General features: G+C 45.2%; 1 protein-coding gene across 2 annotated transcripts in view; it reads left to right on the forward strand.

The window, feature by feature from the left end:
• The window catches only part of IVD (isovaleryl-CoA dehydrogenase), a 97247-nt gene that overhangs the window by 9590 nt on the left and 73340 nt on the right, over positions 1 to 14317 (forward strand). Inside the window, exons 1-3 of one of the 2 annotated variants that reach the window (XM_075843339.1) lie at positions 181 to 278; positions 2533 to 2622; positions 11430 to 11481. In XM_075843339.1, coding sequence (XP_075699454.1) covers positions 2617 to 2622; positions 11430 to 11481 — 58 coding nt within the window. In that variant the 5' untranslated portion in view covers positions 181 to 278; positions 2533 to 2616. Of the gene's footprint in view, positions 1 to 180; positions 279 to 2532; positions 2623 to 11429; positions 11482 to 14317 lie in introns of those variants that run through there. The other variant, XM_075843338.1, reaches the window with a different exon arrangement.

The following is a 14317-nucleotide window of genomic DNA, read 5'->3' on the forward strand; positions in this document are numbered from 1 at the left end:
TGCCTGTGACATGGATGAAGACACGACACTGCAGCATAATATGGTCGCTTATTCTCCTCACCTTCAACTTGATGTAGTAGCCTGTGTAAGAGAACTGTAGCCATCTAAGGCTGGGTTCACATATAGCAGTTGTATCCGGCCAGATGACATTTTTGTGCACCTGTACGGCATCTATAGCCGGACGGAAAAAGCTGCATGCAACGTTTTTCTGCCTGGTGAAGGTAGAAATCTGGCATACCAACTGATGCATCGGATGCTGGAAAAGATCCCATAGACAAGTATGTGATCAGTTCTGGGATCTGTTTCTGCCGTATATATTTGGGAACCATGCCTTTATAAGTCTTGTGTAATGATGGGTTATCTGCGCAGTGTGACCAGTCCTCATCACTTCCATATACTATGTGATTACAGTAAACCCACGCGTTTCAGAAAGGGGTTGCTGACATTATTTAGGCCAGATTCACTCCGCATTTAGGCAAGTGGTTCTCCAAACAGGACTGTCTGCAAACGGTGAATGCAGTTCATCTCATGGGTCTCATTTGCAACTATTTTCGTTGCAGTTTGGAGCTCTGCGTTTTAATGAAGGAAATGATGGATAATTTTCCATGCATTAGTAAATGTTCTTCTCACAACTTCAGATCAGTGATCACTCCATATTAATAGCATTATCCTTGCTGTCGAACGTCATAGATCTTACCCCTCACCAGGGGCGTTGCTAGCACCGGACCTCCAGGGCCCAAGCCCCGGATCTTTGGCCCGGATCCCTGGGCGACTGGCGCTACAGGGGTCGCAATTGGGACCGTGCCGCGGCCCCTGCACCGCGTCTATAGAAACTTACTATAATAACTGGGCCCCATGTCATAAAATACACAGGCCCCCGTTACTATAGTAACGTCACAAATACTTGCCCTCCTTCCCGGGCGCAGCAGAAGACCTGACGTCTTCTCGCGTCATGACGCTGTGTGCCATGCATGATGTCACGACGCTGGATGGTGTCGCGACATCTGCTGCACGGAAGAGCTGAGTAAGTGTAACCTCATTACCGCCTGTTTGGGTCCTGTATCTAAGCCTGCCTTGTGGTAAGCTTAGATACAGGGTCCAACAGACCACATCACACATGGGCTTAGATACAGGGCCCATGTGTGATGCAATCTGTTGGACCGTGTATCTAAGCTTACCACAAGGCAGGCTTAGATACAGGACCTCAGCAGACAGTAATCTTATACAGTATAAGATTACTGTCCGCTGGAGCCCTGTATCCAAGCCTAGTATGTGGTAGGCTTAGATACAAGGTCCAACAGACATTATCACACATGGGCCCTGTATCTAAGCCTACCACATGTGTTACTAGTGTTTGTTTTTATTTTATTTTTTCATTGGTTTGGTCATTGGACTACGTCAGATTCGAGGACTACTTCGATGACTGCTTTTTTTATTTTCAATAAAATGGTTAATGAGGGTTCTATGGGGGGTTTTATTTCAATAACATATATATTTTTTCTGTCTTTTTTTTTGTATTTTCTTTTAAACTTTTATTACTACCGTCTTAGTAATTGGTTGATTGACAGCGGGTGCAGAGGCTAACACTGACCCCCATTATTACCCCGGTACCCACCGCCACCAGGGGTACCGAGAAGAGCTGGGTAGGATGCGGTACCCGACCATCTATAGGGATAGTTGGGTAGCTGCAGGCCGGTATTGTTAGGCTGGGAATTGCCAAAAACAGTGGCACTTCCCGACCTGGTAATGCTAGCCTGCTGCTGTGTTGCATCTGGCTGTTTTTTTTAATTTTATTTCTTTTGAATAAACGTGTGGTCCCTTCCATTTTTCATAACCTACCAGATACAACATAGCAGCAGCCTTACCAGAAGCATTACCAGGGTGGGAAGGGTCACTGGTTTTGGCCTTTCCCAACCTAATAATACCAGGCTGCGGTCGGGTACTGGATCGTACCCGGCTCTTCCCAGTACCCCTGGTGTCGGGTAATAATGGGGGTTAATGGTCGCCTCTGCACCGGCTATCACTAAGCCCCACCTTAGTAATGGATGCTGTCAATCAGCCAGCAGCTATTAATAAGGCAGTAGTAATAAAGTTTAAAAAAAATAATACAAGGACATAGAAAAAATAGTTTATTGAAATAATAAAAACCCACACAACCCTCTTTAACCATCTTATTTTGAATAAAGAAAGCCGTAATTGAAGTAGTCCATGAATCGGTAAAATATAGTAAAAAATATCAGCGAGCAGGGCCCTATAGCTAATCCTATCATGTGTGATACTGTCTGCTGAGCCACTGTATCTAATCGTATCCATGGCTATAGGTCGTAGTGCTATAGATGTGTGTGTGTGTATGTATGTATATATATATATATATATATACACTGTGATAACGTAACACACCAGAACCAAGAATTATGTATAAAAAAAATAACACCTCAGAACTCAAACTTACCTGTATTTGCACTTCTGTCATGATCTAACTGGCTGTGAGTTGATGGACATCTGTGTGCTAACCATAAGCTTTCCTTTTAGCTCCGCCATACCTTGCACAGGTTTCTTCAGGACCATCTGGCCCCTAAAGCACAAGAAATCGATCAGCAGAATGACTTCAAGGACATGAAGGTGAGTTGTTATAATGTTGGTATTTAATATGCTCCTTTTGCTGTAGAAGTAAAAGTTACTACTATATCCTGTACATGCTTGGGCCCCATGCAAACAACCGTAGATCTCATCTGTAATTTCGGATCGTAATTACGGTTCGCAATTACGGACCCATTCATTTTTATTGACCACGGACACCTTCCCGTATATTTACAGGAAGGTGTCTGGGTGTAGAAAGCTTCTGCAAAAGATAGGACATGTCCTATCTTGCTTTTTACGGACCGTGCTCCCATACTTTATATGGGTGCACAGGCGGAAAATGCGGCTTAGGGTCTGCTCACACGCAGTGTTCTCAGACATTTTTCGGGGTGTAAACGCCTCCAAACATCTGCCCATTGATTTCAATGGGAAAAACAGTGTTTTGTTCAGCCGGGGAGTCGATGGAAAAACAGCTCCAGAAAACACACACAAAAATTTGCTTTAAAAACGGCTAAAAATCAGAGGCTGTTCTTCCTCTGAAAACAGCTCCGTATTTTATAGCAGTTTTTAATTTAGAGTGTGGAGATGGCCTTAAAGGGGTTTTCCCATCTCAGACATTTATAGCATATCTAAAGCGTATAAATGAAGATCCGGCACTAAACAACTTTTGCTTTGAGTGCCGGATCTTAATTTATACCATATGGATTTGAACCCTATCAGAGTGCCATGGGTTCTTCAAGATATATGTACAGGGTATGTCATAAATGTTCAATAGATGCGGGTCCGACCTCTTGGACTCACACCTATCTCTAGATCGTAGTCGTCTTGTACTAGTCCTACCTTCTCCGGCTGTCGTAGGGCCGCCAGGTTTTTCCATAAACATCCAAACGCGTTTTGCTATGCTATACATAGAAGTCAATGGGAGTTCCGGAAAATGCGTAGCACTGATTCTATAGCTCCTGAGTTTGGGAAAGAGCGTAGATCAGCGTAGCTTGCTGTGCTACACTGTTTCCGTATCGCCCATTTACTTCTATGGTAGTTCTGGAAATATAGCTTAAACTTCCAGCATTCTTTGCTGCTTCTGTATCTGCACAGAGCTTAAAGTGGTGTTCACAGTTGGGCTTACATATTAAATTAAGGTCGAACTTCAAAATATGTATTTTAAAGATGTGAAAACATTTTGAAGTTTTATTTCTCTGTTGAGTTTCTATGCCACTTGTGAAAACTCCTGTTTTAGTTTTTGTTTTTCTCCCTATGACAACACTTCCTCCAACTGTACTCTGATGTTTTACAACAACTAGTCAGATAATTTTTTCATTTTCTTAAGTGTGTGAAAATATTAAAGTTGGATTCTGATTAGTTAAAGGGGTTTTCCCACGAGGGACATTTGTCATATCCACAGGAGATGTCGGATAGATGCGGGTACCACCTCTGGGACCCGCACCTATCTCTAGAACAGAGCCCTTTGGTAACTTTTGTGTGGGACTTAATGACAGCAAGCGTGATATCGCGAGATCACCCTGTAAATGACAGCACAACGTGATCTCTATGTGCTATGCTGTAAGTCCCACACAAACGTTACCGAAGTGTCGGGCTTGTGAATAGACTTCCCGTCCTGGCTGGAGGCGATGTCTATTCACTCTGAAGGCACTTCAGTAACGTTAATGTGTGAGTAAGTGACATCACGATGTGCTGAGTACATGGATGGAGAGAAGTGTGTGCTGATTTGTCAGCGTCATACACTTCTCTTTACAAGGCCCACTTGGTCAAAAAGTAAAAACACGCCAAGTTGTCTATTAAGAAAGTCATTAGCATAAATCTAAAATCGGTCCTAACTTGGTCAAAATTGATCGTTTTTCGAAATAAAAAACCACAGCTGTGATCTACACTACAGCGCCAATCACATTATGTAAGAGAGAGGGCACTTATAATGTGACAGAGCCTCTTTAAGCTGCATTTTGTGCCCGCAGTGCTCAATGACCGCGGCCAAAAAACGCAGCAAAAAAAGCGGCAAAGAGTGCAAGCAGGTCAAAATCTACCTCAAAATTCCTGAAGGAATTTTGAGGCAGATTTTTCCGCCTGCAAAAGACTGCACCTTAGGGCCAGTTCACACAGTTTTTTGATGCTGATTGAACCGCTGGGTATAATATATAGTTAGATATAGTGTGTGTATATGTATAGAGCTTCCAAAAGATAGCGCTGCTAACATCCAATAGAGGACAATCCAGTAGTTCAAAACACGATTACATTTATTGGAACAAACATAAAACGGACTACGCGTTTCTACACTGAACCGGCGTCTTGATCAGGTCAAATACCAACGGCGTAGAAACGCGTAGTCCGTTTTATGTTTGTAGTCTTGTTTTGAACTACTGGATTGTCCTCTATTGGATGTTAGCAGCGCTTTCTTTTGGAAGCTCTATTTTTTTGCATATATATATCTTCCATCTAGTCACTAGGAGGCATGATACTATGAAATAAAGCGGCTTCTCCTACAGGATATACCCTGCCCACAGACACTGAGTTATTCAGTCTTCGCTTAGGCCTCATGCACACGACCGTAGCCATGTGCACGGCCGTGATTTTCGGGTCGGCCAGCCGTGAGTGTCAGCCGTGAGCCGCCAGCAAATCGCCATTATTTCCTATGAGCCTGGACTGCAGAACACGGCCGTAATAAGGCTTGCCCGTTCTTTCTGCGGTCTAGGTTCCTGGGCCATGCACGGACCGTGGAAACCACGGTCGTGTGCATGGCCCCATAGGAATGAATGGGGCCGCAATTCTCCCATGGATTTTCGTGGGAATTGCGGCCGCAAGAGCACATTCGTATGCATGGGGCCTTGGTGTCATAGGAGGCAGACGCTTCTACTGACATCAGTAGAGTCTTTACCAAGAATTTTCTTTTTATTTTCTTAAATATTTTATTCTTTTCATCATGAAAAACTAGGGCACAGGGTCTCCCTGTGTTCTTCTTTCGGTAGGCACACCGTTTCATATGCTCAGGCACTGTTGTCCATACAGCCTATGAAGAACAGCAGCACAAGAGCGTCCGCTCATCTGTCACCCACCAGTCTAAGGATCACCTCTAACACTTCACCCACTAGTGTACCCTTCGAAAAGGTGGTAATACTGAGGGGGTGGTCCTCCTGGTCAGCATATCTGGGAAATGGAGAGCAGGGTGAGTGTTACTTAACACTCCCTCCAACCCGGGCCACCACTTGTTCACTGTAGCGGACCTCTGGACAAGCTTATTCCCTGGGACTTTCTTTTGGCCTATTCCGCACTCCCTAGCGCTTCTAGGTAGACTGCGCTATTTTTCCAGTGTGGCCGGTGCCATTACGAGCTTCACTACACAGCTAGGGGAGGGGCCATCACACTATCATCCCATAATGCTCCAGCGTGTTTTTCCTCTCTTCCCTCATGGGGGAGTCATGCCTCTCTCCTGATTGGCCAGTCTTCTCACATGACCGCCTGCGGCCAATCGTGGTGCTCCTCGATCAGGGGCTTCAGCGCTTTCCTCTGTTCTCCGTTTGGACGGATGCTACTGCTGCTGCTTCTTCTGACATCTTGAAAGCGGGTAGGATCAGCCCCTGCTTCTTTCTACTCCCCTACAGGTTCCCTAGCATATAGGCAATGAGTACATTTCCTGAGGGAACATACTCCTCTCCAACAGTGCCAGTTTCTGTTTAGTACACTTCTCTAGCAGCACTAGGTGAAGCAGCCAATAGTCCCTTAATAAAAGTACCCCTTGCTACGCAGCGTGAGTGATTTTATTATTTTTTTATGTTTTTTCTGCCTCTTCCTTCTTACTGCTTTAGTGTGAAGTTAAGTAACCCTCACTACTGCCGTGACTGACCCTTAGGGTATGTTCACACGCAAACGCAAAATACGTCTGAAATTACAGAGCTGTTTTCTGTCTAAAACCGCTCCTGAATTTCAGACGTTTTTGCAAGTACTCACGTTTTTCGCGGCGTCCATTACGGAAGGAATTGGAGTTGTTTTTCAATGGAGTCAATGAAAAACTGCTCCAAAAACATCCAAAGAAGTGACATGCACTTCTTTGATGTGGGTGTCTTTTTACGCACCGTCTTGACAGCGCCGCGTAAAATTACCTCATCTGAACAGAATATTGTAAAACCCATTGCAAGCAATGGGCAGATGTTTGCAGGCGTAATGGAGCCGTCTTTTCAAGCGTAATTTGAGGCGTAAAACGCCCGAATAACGTCTGAAAATAGGCCGTGTGAACATACCCTAAAGGGGAACCCTCATGCCAGACAATCTTTGCAATTTATTATGCCTGTTCCAAGTGCAATACTAAATTTCCTTGTGGTCAGTCTACTTCCTTATGTGATGCATGCCGGCCTCCTATCCAAATGCCTGCGGCCTCTTACACCTCTGCCACCCCCAGTGTTGCTCACTCCTGGTATGATGGATGTGGATCCAGAATGAGCGAACTCCCTTTTTCTGATGGTTGATAATCCGATGAACATTTCCCACTACATTCTAGGTGGCATGTCTTCCCGCCCTGCCAGACTTTTGTTCTGCCCTTCCTCACATGGACTCCCTGTCCATGTCTTCCCCTCATGGCCAACCCTGCAAGCTAACCAGGGCCTCTTGCATGCCTCCATTTTCAGTCTCCTCTTCTGTTTCACCTTCCACATGTGGACAGAATATTTTTGGTACCTGAAGTCCAGTCTGGTGCCTCCTCTAAGAGAAATTTTATCGGACGGTGAATTACCTGATTCCAACATGGATTCAGTTGGTAAGGGCTCTACCGCTCTTCCCACCTTGGTGGAGGTACTAATTAGAACTGTTCATGATACACTTCAGGTCACTGATTCTGCGCCCATCACTAACTCCATTTCTTTCCTTCAGCCCCAACATTCGCAGGCTGTTTTTCCAGCCCATTCAGAACTAGAGGGTATTGTCTTTAAGAGATGGAAGCAGCTGGACAAGTAGTTTTCCTACTCTAGCTGACTGGATGTTTTCTATTGTAATTCTTCCGCATGGGTGAGGACAGTGGTGGTAGATCCTCTAGTTTCTCGCTTAGCCAAGGCCGCTACCTTGTTGGTGGATTCCGCTTACTTCAAGGGTCCCTGGATCGCAGCATTATTTTTTTTAACTAAAACTATTTTTAAAAGCATCTGGTTATGCCCTTCGCCCAATTTTTGCATCTTTCTGCATTAGGAGAGTGGTCACTGAATGGGCACACAAACTCTGTCATGGCCTGCTCTGTTTCTCCTCAGGAGGAAGTAGTTGATCTATCTCCCCTTATCTCCAATGCATCCAAATATATCTGTCAAGCTGCCCTTGACGCTGGCTGACTGATGGTGCAGGCTTTTTCTTCCTCTGTAGCTATTCGCAGCCTACAGACGCTCCCTGACTGCTCTCCCTTTTCAGGGTATTGTCACTTTGAGCCTAGGTTGGACGAGATTATCTCTGAAGCCACAGCTGGCAAAAGCTCCCATCTTCCTCAGAATAGGCCTAAGTGCACTACTCCAGGCAAAAAGGCAGGTCTGCACTTACGTGGTTTCTATAACACCACATTCTCCCGGCCGCAGCCTCACCAGGATCAGAAGGCCAAACCTTCCTTCAAGTCTCAGCCCTCCTGGTCTCTTACCTCCACCTGCAATAATATGAACTGGCATCGCCACTTTCGCCTAAAGGTGCACCCCCACTCTATTTACCTCGGGTGGGGGGCAGGCTTCTGCACTTCAAGGATGTCTAGCTCTTTCAAATTTCGGATGCCTGGGTTCAGGAGGTAGTATCTTTGGGATATAAAATAGTGTTTGCCAGCCTCCCTCCAGTGTTTTTTCTTTCAGTCCGCTGTTCCACAGTCCTCCAGGGCGGTACCCTTTTTCGGCTAATCCACGGTCTGCTTCTTCATGGGGTCATTATTCCGGTACCCTTGAACCAAAGGTTCTGGGGCTTTTATTCCAACCTTTTTTTGCCGTCCCCAAAAAGGACTGTTCGGTTCATCCCATCCTGGATCTCAAATGCCTGAACGCGTGTGTTCAGGTCTGAGATCTTTGGATAGAATCTCTCCGATCAGTCATCGCTTCCATGGACCATGAGCGTTTCTTTTTCCTATGGACATCAAGGACGCCTATTTACACGTCACCTATCTGCACTACCCACCAGGCTTCCTGCGCTTTGCAGTACCGTCTCGTCATTACCAATTTGTGGCCCTTTCTTTAGGCCTGGCCACAGCCCTGAGAGTATTTTATGAAGGTTCTTTCTGTTGTGATGGCACTCCTTCGCACCAGGGGGGGGGGGGGGGTGTCGGTCACACCGTACCTGGACGACCACCTGATCAAGTTCCCCTTCAGGGAGGACAGCGAGATGGCTCTTCAGATCACTCTGGACACTGTCAGTTTGGTTGGCTCATCAACCGGGCCAAGTCCTGCTTATCTCCTTCAAAGCAGTTTTTTTTTTTGTTTTTTTTTGGGGGGGGTCGCATTCGACACTTGCTCGGCAAAGGTTTCCCTTCCTCTGGAGCATCTCCTGGTGCTCAGGACCACAGTGGACTCAATCGTTACTATTCCATTTGCGCAGTTCCACACGCGTCCTCTGCAGCAGGCGATCCTCTCCCTGTGGGACAGAACCTTGCAATTGCTAGATCTGAAGTTCATTGCACCCCTCTGTATGTCGCTCCCTTCAGTTGTGGATCAATCTCCAGCCGTTCCCTGGGGGCGCTCCTTTCTCCCGCTGAACTGGCTGCTCCTCTCCACAGATGCCAGCCTCAAGGGATAGGGGGGGGCGCCTTTCAGAACCTCACGTCTCAGGGGCTGTGGTCTCCACTGGAGTCTTCCCTTCCCATCAATCTTCTGGAATTTGAGTGTTTTTCCGAGCCTCCAGCACTGGACTCCGTTTCTGTTCGGACACCTGGTAAGGGTTCAAACTGACAATGCTGTGGCTTATCTAAATCACCAGGACGGCACTTTCAGTGATGGCCGAGGCTTCCAGGATTCTGGTCTGGGCGGAGGCTCATGTTTTGGCTCTCACAGTAGTTCCCTTTCCTCGGGTCAATAATTGGGTCATAGTCTCTCAGTCGCAAAATGGTGGATCCCGGGGAGTGGTCTCCACCACGAGGTGTCTTTGACCAAATTTGTCTCAGGTGGGGTCGCTCTGACGTGAACTTTATGGCCTCAAGGTTCAATTGCCAATCCCCCTGCTTCATCTCCCGAACTCGGTATACGGAGGCCTGCGCTGTGGACGCCCTTGTGGCACCATGGTCTGACTTCTTCAGTTTCCTTTACATCTTACATACTCTGCCACTTCCATGGCTCCTCCAGCAGCTCAAGGCAGACTAGGTTCCTGACATTCTTGTAGTTCCAGATTGGCCGTGCTACTGTTACGCGGACCTAGTTTCCCTGTTGGTCAATGTCCCGTTGTCTTTACCTCTCTGTCCTGACCACCTCTCTCAGGGACATCTTCCACCAGAATTTAAGATAGCTACATTTAACGGCGTGGCTGTGGAAGCCACTGTTCTTAGGGCTCGTGGTTTTTATGAGTGTTTAGCCTCACTATGCTTAAAGAGAAACTGTCACCAGCATTTCACCGATTAAACCAGCAATACCTGGTGGTAGTGGGTGAAAAATTTCTATAGAACCTATAATTATCTTCTTAGTCGGCGCTGTAGCTTTAGTATTCAGCTTTTGTGTTCCCACAGCGTATGCTAATGAGCTTGAGTCATATCTTCGTTCCTCAAGTCTTTCCGCGTTAATCCCACCTCCTTACTTTTGATTGACCGCTCCTCGCCTTCCCCCAGCACACACAATCCCGCGCTTGTGCATTGATGTCCTTTTCTGGTGTGTGCGCACAAAGGGACAACGGATTATTACTATAAAAGGCGCGAAATGTTGGAAGACCGTTATTTACAGTCGGAGGAGGAGTTTAGGAGAGGGGATAACGGTAATGAACATTTGATTGCAGCGGCCAGTGAGGGGTGAGTAGAGTTCAATAGGTGAATGCTGGCGACCGGTTCCCTTTAAGGCTAGGAAGTCTTCAGCACTCATTTACCATCGTACATGGAAGGTTTACCTTGGTTAGCGTGAGAATCGCAAGATTTCCCCCTTGCTTTTTTCCTTGTCCAGGATTCTATCCTTTCTACTGAGCGTCTTAGCTCCCTGAAAGGGCTGTGTTCTGCTCATTCCATCGTGTTCGGTATCCCGTTGACGTCTAAAGCTACCATTTAAGGCTTTTTTTTTGCTGGGTGTAGGCTCCGGTCCCTCCCTTATCGTTCTACCAGGTGCACACCTTCGCTTCTGCAGACTCTCTTCTATGGGTCGCAAGGCTTTGCAGGCGTTTGTGAAACAACGGTGTCCTGTCCCGCCCCTGGGGATTGCTCTAGGACCTGCCATGATCTGTGTCCCCTCCCCCCCCCCCCCATTGTAACGAACGAGAAAACAGGAGTTTGAGTACTCGCTGCAAAATCCTTTTCTCGTCCAGTTCATTGGGGGACGCCGCTCCACCCATTTGTTTCAAGGTTTTTCGTTTAGAGTTCTCAGTTTGAGGAATTCCCCTCGTGTTTTGATATCTCTTACCTTGTATTTGCTTCTCCTACTGCTTGCAGGCAGACTGAATAGCCCAGTGACTCTGGGCATGGTATATCCTATAGGAGGGGCCACCTGTTTTTTTTTTTTTTTATTTCATAGTGTCAAGCCTCCTAGTGACTACAGTATATACCCACGGTCTGTGTCCCCCAATGAACTGGACCTGAAAAGGATTTTATGGTGAATACTCAAAAAATCATATATATTTGCCTCAGCCTGACAATATCTTATGTAGTTTATTGTACTGACCATTTTATTTGCATTGTACGTGAATAATTATACATATTTTCCTCATAGAACTTTTGGAAGAAGCTTGGAGATCTTGGAGTCCTCGGTATAACCGCTCCTGGTTAGTACATAATTCACCCTTACATCAGCCCTTTATGGAGCATCATATAAACTTGCACAAGTTTTATGTTTAGTGATATGTTCTATTGTAGAAGTAAAATACGTGGTATGCAGGCTTTTAACATTGTTCAGTTTATAGATTCATGTTTTAGAGCATTTTATGTTGAGCTATTTTACATATATAATTCTGCAAAAGTTTGAAAAATTATACTTAAAGAGAATGTCTTATGTATTTTAATTTCTATTTGTAGCAGAAAATGTATCAAGTGGAATCATTTTATCCAATGTCTGAATTAAGGCTGGGTTCTCACGTCTCGGTTTAAATGCTTTTTTTTTTTTTTTTTGGCCGCAAATGGCGACCAAGGTCGCAGCATTTTTCCGTGATTTTACAGTCTTTGGGAAATAGTCCCGAGTAACTGTAGGTATAGTGTGGCTATTCTACCTTATCTAGACTTCCATCAGTACAATAGAGCTGTTTTTAATTTGCTGACCCTCTAATAATAAAATTATCATTTTGCGCATTCTGTACAACAAAGCCGACTAGTTAGTTAAGGCCCTTTTAGACGGGCCAATGATCCGACAAGCGAGTGTTCATATAATCGCTCGTTCCTGATCATTGCCTTTCTTATACAGGGCAACAATCAGCGAGTGACTGATTAAACGCTCCTCATCGGCGGATCGTCTATGCGGCATTAAATATTATGGTTGTCGACGGCACATCTCCCTGTATAAACAGGGAGATGTGCTGCCAACATGATGGAAATGTATGGGGACCAGCAATCGTAGCAACGAGCGCTCGTCCCCATACATAGCTAATCATTGTTTCTTGTGAAAAGAACAAACGAGCGCCGATCACCGAGCTGTCTCGTTGATCGGCGCACGTTTTGACAGCCCATATTGGCCTGTGCAAAAAGACCCTTATGGGCTTGTCCACACGTAACGGAATTGCTGCGTATTTTCCGTCCGGAATTGTGGACTGAAAATACGCAGCAAAATACAGTAGCCGCAAAGTGGGTAAGATTTATCAAAAATCATCCATACGCTGCGTAAAATTTGAGCAGAAATTCACCTGCAGTGCGTATTTTTCGTACCGCAGCAAGTCTATTCCTGCTGCGGAAAGTGGACGGAATTGCTGCAAAATCCGCACCGGTTTCTGTAGTAAAAACGCAGGAAATTTTTTGGGGTTTTTTTCCGCAGCGGAATTTCTGCTAGTTTCTGCGGAATTGCTGCAGAAATTGTCTGCAGTAATTCTGTTACGTGTGGACGAGCCCTACAGCAAAGAGGAAATATCAGCATATTGGGACTGCTGTAGTGGCCAGTAAAAGAACTTCAATATTTTTTTGTTCTCCTGTGTGTATAGTAACAAAATAAACGGCACAATTTTTTTTCAAAATGTTTAGAACAAAACCAAATTTAAATATGTAATTTTGTGACGATACATTCCCTTTAAAACTTGAAGTCTCCCGCTTAGATGCATGTTGGCGTCTCTTAAATCCACTTAGTAAACCTACAGCAGTACACATAAAGGGTAACAGAACACTTTGGACACTATATAAAACAATAAACCTTGTATTAACTCCTTCCCACCCACACCACGTAAATGAATAGCCTACGGAGCAGATCTTTGTGCCTGCAGCCTGTTAATTTACATGCTGTGTTTGTTGGCACTGTGCGCACCTGCATAAAATGCCATCGGCATGATCAGGCTGTCAGACAGCCCCATCCTGTTTTGTGACGGAACTGTAACAACCAGTTCCCTGTCACACGAAAACTCTCTAAACAGCGCTCGTATTGCGCACTTTGTTCCCAAATGCAGAAGCAACAGCTTCTGTTTTCGGACGGTTGCTAGGGATCCCTGTGACATCAGTTATGACATCACAGGGATTCCCTGTGCAGAGGGGGCTTAGAGGGATGTAGAAAAGATGAAGTGAGCTGCATGCCTGGCTATACAGATCACTGGTATTCGTGATCTAAGGGACCGTTCTCATTAGATCACGGTTATCAGTAAACTGTACATGGAGACAGCAGGGAAACGTATAGATAATGTGTTCCCTGCTAACCTGTGCCCCTATCGTTTTGTTTTTGGGGTAAATGTTGTACATTGAAAAAAATACCTTAAAACATAACATGAAAAACACTTCTTTTTTTTCCTTGTTGCTCACCATCTTTCCCTTTAAAAAAAAAACACCTACAAAATTAAGTGATATCCGCTACCATTTTAAACTGAGAAAGCCCTATGTGTTCTGCAAAAAAAGAAGCCAATCCTTTTGGGGTAGGCTAAGAAACCCCAAAAAAGTCACTTCCAAAATTTTTCCCAGGCCTTGGAAACCCAAAACACCCCCGGACATGAAAGGATTAATCATATTTAGGAAATTCATTTATTATGCATTATCTAAAATGTATAAGAAAAAAACAAACACAGTATGTACAAAGGATTGGCACAAAATTGTGTGTGTGTGTGTGTGAATCGGGGAGATTCGATTTTTGCTGTAATGGGGACAGTGGTCGGTGTCTGTGCGTACATTGTGTACACAGCTGCACGAGGTGCTGGCGCTATATAAATGTTAAGGAATCGCTACTTGAGCAATGTCCCGCAATGTGTGCTTATGGATTTACTTTAAGAGCAATTTCCTAAAAGTAGCAGGAAACTGTCTGGATCAGGCACGCAAGTAAATAAGCAACCTCAAATTTGTCACAACTCTGGTTGGAAGAGTCTAAGGCACCCGCAAGATTTTCACCAGAGACACTGTTTGACTGCTTGGGATCCGGGTTTGCGGCTGCAGAGTAAGATGGTAGACACGAGGTGCACTTGAAGACCAAACCAGAACAGAGAGCCA

The sequence above is a fragment of the Rhinoderma darwinii genome, chromosome 12 (genome assembly GCF_050947455.1).
Source record: "Rhinoderma darwinii isolate aRhiDar2 chromosome 12, aRhiDar2.hap1, whole genome shotgun sequence".
Taxonomy (NCBI): domain Eukaryota; kingdom Metazoa; phylum Chordata; class Amphibia; order Anura; family Rhinodermatidae; genus Rhinoderma; species Rhinoderma darwinii.